General features: G+C 51.2%; 1 protein-coding gene across 1 annotated transcript in view; it reads right to left on the bottom strand.

Annotated features, from left to right (window-relative positions):
* Positions 1-1556: 1556 nt before the first annotated feature.
* The window catches only part of ARPC1A (actin related protein 2/3 complex subunit 1A), a 28961-nt gene continuing 16160 nt past the window's right edge, over positions 1557-14357 (bottom strand). The window contains exons 5-10 of the mRNA XM_004617334.2: positions 12127-12234; positions 9133-9345; positions 6146-6221; positions 5846-6039; positions 3445-3535; positions 1557-1918 (exon numbers count right to left, since the gene is read on the bottom strand). Coding sequence (XP_004617391.1) covers positions 1880-1918; positions 3445-3535; positions 5846-6039; positions 6146-6221; positions 9133-9345; positions 12127-12234 — 721 coding nt within the window. The 3' untranslated portion in view covers positions 1557-1879. The remainder of the gene's footprint in view (positions 1919-3444; positions 3536-5845; positions 6040-6145; positions 6222-9132; positions 9346-12126; positions 12235-14357) is intronic.

The following is a 14357-nucleotide window of genomic DNA, read 5'->3' as shown; positions in this document are numbered from 1 at the left end:
GGCTTCAAGAGACAAGCGGGGGATGGAGGATGGCTGGCGGCTGTCCCTGGGGTGCCCATAGCTGGGCAAATCCAGATGCTCTGGGTGGAGGTTCCCAGCCGTACTTGGCCTTTTCAGAAAACTGATACCCTCTGGAAATCCCTTTTTAGTGAACAAACAGCACCCGCTGATACTCACAGGAATCATTCCAGCCCCACTTGGAGAAAACAAGACTCCAAAGTTCCCATCAACCCCTTCCAGACAAGTGAACCCCAAAGTGGAAAGGGATGGGGGCCCACATTTGAAATACTTCCCTTGGGAAGAGGATTTCTCAGCACAGCTTCTGGGAGGTGGGGGAGGGGGAGGGGATGATGGTGGAAGAATTCCACCCTGGGCCTAGAGAACTTTCTCCTCCTTCCTGGATCCTCCAGAGCCCCAGGGTCCAGCTTGCCCTTCCTTGCCTTCTCAGGTTTCCAAGGACTGAGGTCACCCCCACTCCCAGGGCAGCCTGGTCACTCTAGGTCAGAAAGCTTCTGGAACTTTCCCTTCACCGTGGCCATGATACTCCCTCCTGCTCGCAAGATGGCAGCTGAGCTCCGGCGTCTGGGCAGAGGACACTGTGCTACAAGGTAGAGGAACCTTTTCCTGAGCGTGGCCTGAACATCAGTGCCCACACCTGGATCTGTGCGCGAATACGTATGTGCCTCCCGGGAGGTCAAGAGCACAGTAGGAAGGGGACTCCATGCCTGTCCCACACACCTCAGGACTCACATCCCAGACCTGCTCCGGTGGCTGGAATGCTGAGTGGTGGTCCCTGCTGCCCCACTCCAAGCCACAGGCTGTGCCTCTTCAACTGAGATGTTCAGGCCTGAAATGAAGGCCAGGCCGGGAGAGAAAGCAGAGAAGATGCTCCCCAGGCCCTGAGCACCGCCAGAAGCGACCCTCAAGCACTGCTGGATGTGGCCCTCAAACCCCCGAAGCCTGAGGGGTTTCCTCCCACCAGCCCCAATGGCCAGTAACTGGCCTCCGGAGCTGGGTCTGATGGCCAGACTCATCTGACTGGGATCAGGAGCCGCCCCGTCATGTGGCCGGGCGCTTGCACCTCAGTCTCAGCGCGTCCGAGTTTGGGCACTGCCACCTGGGAGCCACGTGCTTGGGTGCCCTCTCTCTGTATGTCCCTCACACTCGCCCTTGGCACGTGCCCTTGTGGCGTGCTGTCCCCGGGGACACCGGGCAGGACGGATGGCTCCTGGAGCCAAGTTTTTCCATGGGCTCGTGCAGAGCAGGCTGGCCTGTGGCAGCCACGGAGCCGCAGACATCATGGAGTCACCACAAAGAGGCTGTTTGGCTGGTTTGGATTTTTGAGTCACATATAGTAGTGCTCAGGGGTGACTCCCATTTCTGTGCTCGGGGAACCATGCAGTGCTGGGAACTGAACCCAGGTTCAAGCCTTCTCATGCTCCCATGAGTCATTCCCTGAATTAAAGCACATCTTAAGAAACTAAAAAGAATTTACCCAATCTTCCTGTTGTTAAAAAAAAAAAAAAATGGATAGACTCTATGTAACAGAACCCAAACCACATTCAGGGTTTTTAATTTTTTTTTTAAATGTTTTATTTTTTAGGCAGATTTCACAGATCTCCTCACCCTTTCCTTTAAGTTAGTGTGACACTTTTCATAATAAACTACTTAAAGAGAAGCTTTGGTCAAGAATGGAATGAAATTGCAAAAACAACAAATGAACGAAAACAACCCAAATCATTGCTGTTTTTTTAAAAAACACTTTCACCAATGAAATTCAAACGAAAACACACACGATTTGCGCGGCTTCTGCAGTGTCTCGGGCGCTGGCTCTCCCGCGCCAGCATGCAAACGGGCTGATCCGGGATGCTCCCGCGGTTCACATTATCCGAAGGCCCTGGACCGAAGACTCTAAGGTCTTGAGAGGGACAGGAAGAACAGCAATCGTCACCAAGGATCCAGCAGGGTCTTTCCCCAGGCCGTCCCGGGGGCCTGAAAAGTGGCCTCTACACCCCCGTAATTGCCGACTGTACTGAGATGGCACCAGCATGCTCCCCAGGACTGCCGGCCCTTGCTCAGGCCCCGGGCCCACGCCGGTCCCTGGCTCCCCAGGAGAGGAGAGGGCCAGTGAGGTGCCAGCAAGGGCAGGCACTGAGGCATCAGCATTGTCTGCTGGCCACAGAGCGGGGGCTGGAGTCCTCGGGCTCCAAGAGAAAAGCACTTTCCTAGGTTGGCAGAGAAAGGGACTTGGCCTGAGGGCGCAGAGACCGGAGGCGGAGCTGCCCTGGGGCCTGCGAAGACAGGAAGCTTCCCCAGCAGCCCGGAGGCACCGAGGCTTCCCACACTGCAGGATGCGAGGAACACAGTGACGCGGCCCACTGCCACCAAGGAAAGTCCACTGCAGAGGACAACCCCACAGAGGAGCCATCCTCTCCTGCCCGCCCCACTGTGTGTCGCGTCTGCCCACACCCCAGAAGTTGGGGTAGGTAGAGCTGTCAGTGCCCGCACACCCATCCAGCTGCTGCCTAGGCCTCTTGGAGGCCAGCCCCTTTTGATTTTGTTTTGTTGGGGGGGCCACACCTGGCAGTGCTCAGGGGTTATTCCTCTGGCTCTGTGCTCAGGGATCATTCCCGGGCCGGCCTCGTGCTAGCAAGTGCCCTACTTGCCGAACTGTCTCTCTGGCCCCAGATGGAGTGACAGGAGAGCGCCTCTAGGCCACACCCTCGCCACCACAGGGGTTCATGTTGTCATCACCGTGCAAGGGGCCTGGCCTAGGCCTGAACCCCACAGAGAACCAGGACGCCCCACCTTACAGCCTGGTTCTCCCACAGCAGTTCTGGACTAGCACCTGATCATCTTCCTGGTCAGACCTCGGTCTCTGTAAGGCCTGTACCATACCCTGGGGCCTCCCCCACTGTGCCTCCTAGCTGAGTGCCAGGAGCACCAGAGGGCAATGCCACTTTCCAGGCCCCCTTCTCCCGGCAGCGCTGGCAGTCCCTGTACCCTCCAACAGCCCTCTTGTTCCCTGAGCACACCCTGTCTCATTGGCCCCTCCCCCTCAAACTCATCAGTGCCCTAAGGCCCTTCCTGTTCATTAGAGGCATCACTATAAGACATAAACTTCTCTCCCCAGGGCCTGTCGCACAGGGCTGAGCACAGGCTTTTCGTGGGAGAGGCCCAGGTTCTATCCCTGTCACCACATGGTCCCCTAAGCACTTGGGAGGAGCCCCCAGCAGCAGGCGTGTGCAATAAGCCAGGCAGGGGCTCTCCTGGGTTTGGCCCCCAAACCCACAAAGCCAAAAAACCAAAAAAGAAACTCGACCCTCCTGGCCCCCTCCTCTGGGGTGTACTGGATGTGACGCCTGGGTCTATAAATGAGAAACGTTTTTTTCACATGGAGTTTCAGCGCCACCACATCTGCTCCAAGGCGGAGGGGGAGAATACCTTGAAATCCCAAATGGTCATGGCTCCATCAATGCCAGTAGTGCAAAATTTTCGACAGTCTTGCTTGTCCACCTCGTAAATCGACACTTGACTGGGGGAAAAAGAAAAGCAAGAAAAGAGGCAGTGAGTGAGGTCTGTCCAGGCGGGAATCGAGCTCTCCCTCCCGGCTCTGGCAGGGAATGGGGGAGTGAACTGCTGCTACTCTCTATGGGCAACCCGAGTCAGGAAACGGGCGAACATGCTTGATTCTAGAGGCCCAAAGACCGAACTGACGGGTAACCGGACCGACCGGCCTGGCGGTTAGGAACCTGCACGGACTGGAGCGGACGGGCCATTCCGCACGCCAACTGCAGGCAGCACCGTCTCGGTGAGAAAAAGAATTTTTTTACAACCAGAGGCAGGATGAAGCATGACCGAAACTCCATGGCTGTGAAAAAAACAACTCCCTAACCATCTTCCCAGAGAGCTGGGGTTCTCCTGAACATCAAGAACTCTCCTGAACATTTAACGGGCCACTATAAATGTCAGCCACAGTCAGGCTGCAAGATCCCAATCAAGCAAAGGAGAGGAACAGAGAAATGGAGTCATCTGTCTGAGTCCAACTGACCTACCTTGCAAAAGAAAAAAAGAAAAGAAAAAAAAATCAACTCCATAGTCCAGACACTATTTTCTTCCTTGGCAAAAGTTTAAAACTTAGTCCTCTAGGGGAAGGGCAAAGGCTGGTGTGGACACTTTTATGTGGTTGGAAGAGAATGAAAGAGACATTCTTCACAACACTGGAGAATTACATGAAATGTGAATTCTCGTGGCCATCGTTTTAGGGGGACGTGCTCTAGCCCCTAGAGCAGGCAGGCCCTGAGTTGTCTTCCTCACTCCACTCAGTCCCCACGGACAGCCTCTGGAGCCACAGAATGAGGTGGCTGACCCTTTACTCAGGAGCAGAGAGCCTGCTAAGTGTCAGTGAAAATAAGCATGCCATCTGCAATAATCTGTTTTAGTTTTATTTGGGGGCCACACCCACAGTGCTCAGGGCTTACTCCTGGCTCTTCATCCGGGAATCACTTCTGGCAGGGCTCAGGCGACCTTATGAGGTGGTGGGCATCAAACGTGGGTGGGCAGTGTGAAAGGCAGGCGCCCTACCTGCTGTACTATTTTTCTACTCCCAAGGATGTCTTATTTATTGTTTGCTTGTTTTGGGGGGCCTCAGTGCTGCTCAGGGCTTCACTTCAGGCTCAGTGCTCAGAGGTCATGCCTGGCAGGCTCCGGGGACCATATGGGGTGCCAGGGATGGAACTGAGGTCTGCTGTGTGCAAGGCAAAAACCCTCCCTGCTGCACTATCTCTCTGGCCCCAGGATTTGTTTTTCTTTTAACCTACAAATTTCCAAGGGGCAAGGAGAGTGACTTCCACCCTCAAGTAGCCGCAAGGAGCAAAGATGAACTCTGGTCATCGAAAGAGAACTTCGCTTTGCCTTGACGCTTCCATTTTTCAAGAAGCAATGATGTTTCCAGCTGACTTTCTCCTTCCACTGAACTTGATGAAAAGCACAACCTGAGCTTGAGGGGTGGCGTTCAGTCAGCAGAGAGCACTTGCCTTGTATGGGTAAGGCCCTGGGTTCAATACCCAGCGCCACAAAAAAAAAAAAAGAAAAGGAGAAAAAGAGAACAGCACGACCTACATGTGATAATTCCCCCAGAAAACCTAGAGGTTTCCATTATGCTTTCTGTCACCATCACCACAGTAAGTCTCCCGACACAAAAGATCTTGCTGAAAAGAAAAAATTCTATGGTAGCCAATTCTGAACACCTTTAATTAAAAAAAAAAAAAATCAAGAAAAATAGTGCATTTCTCCTCTAGCATAAAAAAAAAAATCTAGTTTTGGGTACAAAAACAAAGTCCTACTGTCTTGTATAATCCAGAGGCCTTGTGAAAAATATATCAAGGAATACCTCGGCTTTGATGCAAAAGGATTCTGTTTCTCTAATTACAAGACTTTCCTCCTTGCATAAATTATTAGAAATCTAGAGCTGAAGTAACAGCAGTCATCTTTTTGAACCCGATATAGTTATATTCCTGCCGTGTTCCTTACCAGAACATTCAAGAAAGCCTACATTTGCTCTCTATCAACTTTCATGGGGAAAATTCTGGAAGGAGGAAGTCCTATGAGGCCACTCGGGTCTGCAGTAGGGTCTGCACACCTCAGAGGAGAGACGCCTGGGGTACGTCATATCTGGGAAGAGCCTGAGGTAGGGAAGCTACAGACTCAGATGCTTCTCGTTCCTGAAGGGATGACTGGGCCTCAGGGGAGAAGTTTCTCAGGAAGTCTGTCAGAGAACTTCCTGAGAGAAGGAGAGCACCCAACCTTCCCTGCAGAGGCCAGGCCCAGCGACCGTGGCACGTACGTGATGCTGTTCTGGTGCAGCGTCTCCAGGGCGGTGTTGCGGTCCTCGGTCGTGGCCCTCTTGTCCATGTTGCGGAAGCGCTCCATGGCGGACAGGTTCCGCTGGATGCTCTGTTTGGGGATGTCCAGCTTGGAGACGAAGCTCAAGCAGCCGCGATCATCATAGTTAAAGAGCATAGGGCAGCAGTCATGGCCCTGAAATGAGACAGCCAGCTGTGTTCCTTTGAAAGCACAGAGCAGCCATTGTCCCCGTTCCGGAGGGCCGGACACAGGGCGGCCGGGACAGAAGAGCGGTACTCACAGCAGCTACGACGCTGTTCTCCGAGACAAATGACACACTCAGGAGGGGCAGGAACTCCGTCTTCAGAGTGGAGACCCTGAACACAAGAACGCTTGTTGAACCGAGATGACCTCGACCCTGACACTTCTCTAGAGACACAGAAGATGACAAAGGAACGTTCTCACAGGGCCACCGGCAGCACACGCGCCACTACAAGACGCCCTGTGACCCCTGCTTTCAGGAATCTCCGGCATGAGAGTCTGAGGCAACCTGCACAACTGTGGGCCCCAAGCTGGTGCGCCACCCCTGCTGAAGCACCCCAAATACACTCAGGGCAAACTGGTTATAGCCTGGCCACCAGGGAGTCTGCACACTCTCCTGCCGTTGCCGCTGCTTTTCCAGCTTCCCTGAAGTCCACCCTAGTGGCTGACGCTCAGTGGTAATTTGTTCATCTTCATGAAGGGTCCCAAGCCTGCTGCAGGGACGGCAGCTTCTCCTTTCTCTGACCTCCTAGAGCTCGAGTGCCCGCGTCACTCATGACATCAGATGTCACTCCTCTCCTGTACTCACTGGGCCTCCTGGAGTCTGTGGCCGTGGGGGTCGAGGTTGGAGGCCACATTTGTAAGACCCCTTCTCTTCCCTCCACTAGGTACCGTCTTAGGGATCACCAAGAGGAAGACACAGCTCACACTCGACTGGGCTGTGTGTGTGCATACTTGCACACTCACCAGGCAGGTAAACACAAAGACACGCAGGGACCAGGCAGACAGCAAAGGGCTCAGCCCAGGCTGTGAGGCAGAAACCCAGGCTCAACCCTAGAAGCACACGGCCCCCTAAGCAATGCGGGGGGGGGGGGGGGTGCCCGCAAATCCCAAGCCAACGCCCTTCGTACAGCCCCCTGAACACTGCCAAAAAAACAAACAACAAAACAAAGGAAAAAAACACAAGAAAGTGAAATAGCTCCAAGCAAGGACCATAACTGAAATGAAGCAGGTGAGCACCAATCGCTTATGGATGGTACCTTTCCTTTCCGCATTCATACAACAAGAAAGGGGGCTGGAGCAATAGCACACACAGCAGGTAAGGCATTTGCCTTGCACATGGCTGACCGGGGTTCGATCCCCAGCATCCCATATAGTCCCCTGAGCACCGCCAGGGGTGATTCCTGAGTGCAGAGCCAGGAGTAACCCCTGTGCATTGCCAGGTGTGACCCAAAAAGAAAAAAAAAAGGGGGAAGGAGGAGGAAATTTTAAATGGGAGGGGCTGGAGACATAGTACAGCACGGAGGGCATTTGCCTTGCTCATGGCCAACCTGGGTTCGATACTCAGCATCCCATTATGATTCCCCGCCAAGCACTGTCAGGAGTGATTCTTGAGCGCAGAGCCAGGAGGAAGTCCTGAGCACTTCCTGGGGTGGCCCCCAAACAAACAAAATAATTTTAATTTTTTTTCTTTCTTTTTTTTTGCTTTTTGGGTCACACCTGGCGATGCTCAGGGGTTACTCCTGGCTCATATACTCAGGAATCACTCCTGGCGGTGCTCAGGGGACCATATGGGATGCTGGGAATCGAACCCGGGTCGGCTGCGTGCAAGGCAAACGCCCTACCCGCTGTGCTATCGCTCCAGCCCCAAACAAAATAATTTTTAAAAATTTTTTTAAAAAGGAAGGCTGGAGAGATGGCTCAAAGAGCTGAGCACCTGTTGTTCACATGGGAGTCCTGGGTTTGCTCCCCAGCACCACAAGGTCCCTGCCCATGTGACCTCCAATCAAAACAGAAACAAACACAAATCTAAATGCACCTAGGTGCCTAGAGGGGGAATCTAGAAGACCGAAACATCTACAGTGGAGAGTGGGGCTCTCGCAGGAAGGCCCTGTTCTGAACAGAGAAACGACAGACACACAGTTCAGTTAGGAGAGAGATTCTCTCTGCACTGTCACTCCCATCACCGTGCGGCAGCTGATGGCACTGGTTCTCAGCACACGTGGACAAGCCAGGAGCCTTTCCACTTGGGGGTTCTGGGGTGCCAGTGGAAACAGACTTGGGAAGGAATCAAGATTCTGGAGGGGGGCAGGGTTCCCATCCCTCTTCCGCCAGCCCCGCAAGCAAACGCATCGCTCCCCCCTCCCCCCCCGGCACAGTGGAGCTGGTTTCAAGGTTTTCATCTTACCAGGGCCACGTGCCCAGAGTCACTGTTCGCTGGCTACTGTCAGCGCGGCTCTCCCAGCTCTGCAATGGCCTCTCGCCTCAAGAACTCAGAGTAACAGACCGCACTGGCTCAAACCACTGAGGTTTTTCTGGTTTCTTTTGTAGGTTTGTTTTAGTTCTTTGAGTGCCAGGAATCATACCCAGGGCCTCCCCCCCAGCCCAGCTTGTATTAGGAAGCAAGCAGAGGCCTTCGGAGAGCACTCCGGGGTTTCCATTTGGGAGTGTTCTGGCAAAGGAGCTCTAATCCATTCACTTATTTATTTATTTTGCTTCTGGGCGACTCCTGGCTCTGTGCTCAATCACTCCTGGCAGGTCGGGGGACCATCTGGAGTGCCTGGGATTAAACCTGGGTTGGCCACATGAAAGACAAGCTCCTTCCTTTCTGGACCAATCTCTCTGGCCCCGAGTTCTAACTCTTTAAAAATAAGTATGCCTTAGCAGGGGCTGGAGATATAGGTTACTCCTGTTATAGACGCATTTAGATTGTCCATTTGGGATTTTTTTGTTTGTTCAGTTTGTTTTTTGGGGTTTTGTCTTTCATTTTGGTTTGGGGGCTACAGCCAGTGGTGCTCAGGGATTTCTCCAGAGGGTACTTGGGGGGACCATGTATAGAGTCAGAGATCAAACCAGCTCTGTTGCTTGCAACCATAGCCACTGTACTATCCCTCCAGCCCCCAATTTTTTTGTTGTTGTTGTTTGAGGCCTTTTTCTTTTCCTTCTGGGAGGGGATTTTATACTCACAGCCAGTTAAGCTGGGCAGATCCCACCGCCCTCAGCTCCAAACAAAGGCAGATTACTCACTGTATGCTTTTGGAGGCATCCGCAACAGACACAGTGCTGTCATGGCTGACCCAGGCCAGGCGGCTCCCGCTGGCAGAGAAGCTGACCCCGTGGACCCAGCCACCAGTTCCACTACCACCAAACTCTGACATCATCTGACCGAAAGGCATCTTGCTGCCCCAGGGTGTGCTGGCTGGCTTTTCGTCCACTTCTTTTATGTAGGCGGAAAATACTCTGCGGTGAAGGAGCAGGGAGAGAAAGAGTGAATACAAATGTCTGCATATAAAATAGGCCAAGGCAGCTTACTTTAAGTTGTTTCAGAAGGGACTGCACCACAAAAGTACAAAACACGATGGGCACCTGGGCTGTGCCTCAACTGAGTGAGGCCCTGGGTTTGATCCCATCACCGAAAAACAACAAAAGTCCACACGATGATAATGGCCGCTTAGTACCCGTACTGCAAACTGTAACCCAAAGGTAGAGTGACAATAAGAGGGAATGTGCCTGCCAGAGGCAAGAGGTGGGAAGGGGTGGGGGTGGCAGGAGGGATACTGGGAACATTGGTGCTGGAGGATGGGCACTGTGGAGGGAAGGATGGGTACTTGAACCCATCCTTCATATTTCATATGACTGAAATGTAATCACGACAGTTTTTAAGTCTGTAACTGTATCTCAGAGTGACTCATTAAAATAAAATAAAAAATTAAAATTATAAAAATGAAAATATCACTATAGATAAATAAACACATAAAAGTAAATAAAGTCCACGGGATGAACAAGTTCAGATACATAAACATCTCTAGACACAGAAAAGTTCCCAGGGCTGCCTACAGGTTAACCCAAGTTTGGTGAAACCCACAGTCAACCCACCCATCAGGTATCAGAGCACTGTGCCGTATCACGCACGCTCTAGATGAGACGGACTATCCCTTCCTTCCCTCCAGAGAGATCCTGCAGGAGGCTCCTGCTCCTCTGTCCACTGCAGAGCGTGCTCTGCGAGCACCCCCTCTTCTCTGCCTATTCACGGGAGTCCAGGAGGCCCAAGGTTAAATGGCAGTGAGCAATCTGTCATTACACAGCAAACCAATAGCACTCATCCATTTAAGGAAAGGGGCCATGCAGGAGACAGCCGAGGCGCCAGCAGTTGTGAGCTGTCAGCTGTCAAGTCCGGTCCGGGCTGGAAGTGGCCCCTCACTGCCTGTTGTCTCGAGTCTGAACGCTGGAGTGGGATTTCTGCATGCGCAGGAGATGCAGGGGGGACTCAGAACTGCCAGGAATCTATGGTTTTACTCCTTCTGGGCCATCAATGCAATGTTTACTTTGTACTGTTTCTCTTTAAAAAAACTTCTGAACAGACAGAAGCAGAGCTGGTGTGGGGGCAAAGGGGCGACAAACAAAATCCCTGAACTTAAAAGACTCCTTGATCAACCTGGGATATTGATGCCCACATGACAACAGCTGGGGTGGCTCTGAGAGACATGCGCACCGTGAGACCCTGGGCACAGTGAGTTTCAATCCACAGTCAGGTGGCTGCTGTCCAGTTCCAAACTGGGGGGGAACAGATCCATGCCCAGTGGGGCACAAATTAAAGTTTATTTCTGGAAATTACTGTTCAAACACAAGAAATTTCATAGCCACACACTTAGACATGGCCTGATAAGCCTGCTGGTACAGTTAAATACCATTTAGTTCCATCTTCCAAGGGAGCTAGAACGACCCTGGAAAATATATTATAACAATGAAATATAAAAAAAAAATTAATGTGCTACACTGGTTCTTAGCAGAAGATCTAAACTTTTCCCAAAAAGTGCCTTGACTGTATCCCCATTTCCACAGCCCAAATCCTGCACACATTTAAAAATCAAACCAAGTCAATCCCTTGAGTATTTGTGGATATAAAGCATTAGCTCAGTTTTCTGGAACTTACTCCACAGAGCCTACTAAAGGAAGATGTATCCCATCCTCCATGGCACCGAACAGTCTGTGTAAAGCACCATTAGCTTGTTTTTCTTTTGGCTAAGGAGAAAAAGTCTTCTTGACAAAAGAATAACTTGAGAAAGCAATAACATGATCCTTAAAGCTCTTAGCTAAGGGGCTGTGCTTCACACTAATGACAAATCAAAAGCTGGCACCAGAAAAGGAACTACATGGACAGAGGTCAGCTGTGCACTGTCCTGCCGGTTCTCTGCATTTCAGATTCACCCTGGCTCTTGCCAGATGAGAAAGATGCTGAAGCTAAGGCAGCGGGGAAGAGTGGTGTGGACAGTGGTTCGTGTCTCCTCTGCAAGGCCAAGTGCACCCATTTTTCTATTATGATAATTTACATGCAAGATTTTAGGTCCTCTGCAAAATTATTTTTTATTTATTTATTTATTTATTTTTTGCTTTTTGGGTCACACCCGGCGATGCACAGGGGTTACTCCTGGCTTTGCACTCAGGAATTACTCCTGGCAGTGCTCAGGGGACCATATGGGATGCTGGGATTCGAACCTGGGTTGGCCGCGTGCAAGGCAAACGCCCTACCCGCTATGCTATCGCTCCAGCCCCTCCTCTGCAAAATTATAAGCTCCTTTCACCTCTAAACAACTCAGAGTTGTTTAGAATCTGGCAAAGCAGTGGAGTCTTGGGAAACTTGCTGCAAGGGGCTGGAGAGAAGGGCAGGGGTTAAGGCTCCTGCCTCTCCCACGTCCACTCCCATCTGTTCCCAGCACCACACTATCCCCAGAGCATTGCTGAGTATTGCCTGGGGGATCCCAAGCACAGCTGGGCAAGCCCTGGAGGTCCCAGTGTACTGCTGGGGAGCCCCAGGTAACCCTGTGGTCTGTGGGGCACAGCAACACAGTGATTTTGAGTCTTTGCATCCAACCACTGGCCAGGTTGGCAAGAATTACAGGGAGCTGCCCTTGTGCCTCCTAAGCACTGTGTGGGAAAGCACCCCTCTCCCTACCACCCTCCAAAGTTTTGGTTGAACAATACACAGTTCCAGTCTTCCAATAAATTCTCACGTGTTCCCACCTGCATTTGAAATCACAGGATCCCGCGGCCAGCAAGACATTGTTGGGATGCCAATCCAAGCTGAGCACTGTGGAGCGAATGGGTTTCTTGATGTGCTTGCTGACCCACCTATGAAGGACAGTTCGTTTCAGTTCACCCTGTGCAGAAAACAGCCCTCACCACACCTGCAAATGAGTGTCGGGAGCACACAGTCCTCACACGAGTTCTGCCAGAGGGAAGGATGAGGGGAAAAGCACCATGGCTTATCCCCTTTGTCCATTCTGCGTGTGGATATTCAGAGCAGAGCAGGCTGGCAACTGTAAGTTGCACTGCTCAGGATATTTCCAGATTAACTGGTGTTGCCTCATGGGATTGCATATTATGTGTGTCTGAGATTTGAAATGATGTGTGATTTTATTATAAATAGCAGTCTGGTATTTTTTTCCACTTCGGGTTAAGTTTGGGTGGTAAGCTCAATTTCCTGTCTGAGAATGACAAAATTTCCCCCCCCCCCCGCCCCCAGACAGAGAAATCCCAAATAAGAAACATCAGTATGGAGATTCCCTCCTATTTCTCTAGCTCCATGGACAGTTTATGTATGTCTAAGAATCCCTCATTATTTGGGATTAATGAATGCAAGTTCTGCTTCCAAACTGCTGTTTGAAACCTATGGGTAAGCCGGGCGGGGGGAGGGTGGCCCTTCCGCCCCCCATACTCAGAGCACGTGGAACACAGGAGATTTGAACCTGTGGCCACATGCTTCTAGGCCTCTCTGCTATTCCTCTGAGTCTTTAAGTCATTTTGGAGTATTCACACAGGACAAGTGAAATACTCTTTCAAAGCTTGTTCCAATGATAGTGACTTGTACTCTGAGTTCCAATTCACCTGAAAATTATTCAATTTTCAATGAAAAAAAAAAAAAGTGAATTGGGGGCCAGGATGATAGTACAGCAGGTAGTGTGTTTGATCCGGGGTTTGTTTTTTTTTCTTTTTGGGTCACACCCACAATGTACAGGGGTTACCTCCTGGCTCTGCACTCAAAAATTACTCCTGGTGGTGCTTGGGGGACCATATGGAATGCTGGGGATCGAACCTGGGTAGGTCGCGTGCAAGGCAAACGCCCTACCCGCTGTCCTATTGCTCTGGCCCTCAAAAGCTTTCCCCCCCCCCTTTTTTTCCTTTTTGGGTCACACCCGACAATGCTCAGGGTTTTCTCCTGGTCTGCACGCAGGAATTACTCCTGGTGGTGCTCAGGGAACCATATGGGATGATGGGAATCGGACCCGGGTCTGCCGAGTGCAAGGCAAACGCCCTACCTGCTGTGTTATGGCTCCAGCCATGATCCGCGTTTGATCCCCAGCATCCCATATGGGCCCCCGAGCACCGCCAGGAGTGATTCCTGAGTGCAGAGCCAGGAGTAACCCCTTAGCATCGCTGGGTGTGACGCAAAAAGCCAAAAAGAAAAAAAAAAAGTGAATTATCACAGAGGCAGAAGGTCTAAAGTGAGAAAAGTTGTTTCTCACCTGTTAAGAGAAAGCCAATGGGTTTTTGTGGTGAAGTAACTTTACATATGAAAGAAAAAGATACATCTTAAATTCCTAATTCAAACTGGTGGCAAATTTACCTTCACTTTTCAGAGAATCAAAATTTCTGAGATTTTACTAATTATAAATACTAATATAGGTCTGGGGGTGGGGGCTGCTGAAGTGCTGGAAGGGGCTCTTCCCAAGCAGGACCAGGTTCAATAAACTTCCCACCACCATCCCCTTACACCACCAGGTGTGGTCCAGAAAAGCAAAACCAAGGAAAGTAACAGGATACACCTGTCATGCTCCAGCAGAAGGAATCAGTAATACCAAACAAAATATTTGTACTCTGCTATTTTTTGGTGCTAGTACAAAGACCATCAGTTTCCTGTGAAATGACAACTCTATACTCTACAACTCTACACAGAGAGCAGGAGGAGGCTAGAGAGCTAGTATAGGGGTTGAGGCACTTACTTCCCTTGCATGTGGCCAACCCGGTTCCAATCCCAGCACTGAATATGGTTCCCCAGTGGCTCCCCTGAGAGTGACCCCTCAGCAGAGCTGGGTGTGGGCACAAGTCCCCCATCCAGAAAGAGGAAAAAGATTCCCCCCCCCAAAAAAAAAGAAAGCAAGCAAGAAGTGAGTTGCTATGAATGAATCCCACTGTACCTTCTAACTCAGCTACAAATGAATAATACAAAAAGTACGATAGCCGGGGCTAGAGAG

The sequence above is a fragment of the Sorex araneus genome, chromosome 4 (genome assembly GCF_027595985.1).
Source record: "Sorex araneus isolate mSorAra2 chromosome 4, mSorAra2.pri, whole genome shotgun sequence".
Taxonomy (NCBI): Eukaryota; Metazoa; Chordata; class Mammalia; order Eulipotyphla; family Soricidae; genus Sorex; species Sorex araneus.
Note: the sequence above shows the minus strand (reverse complement) of the source record. Positions and strands in the feature narration are given on the sequence as shown.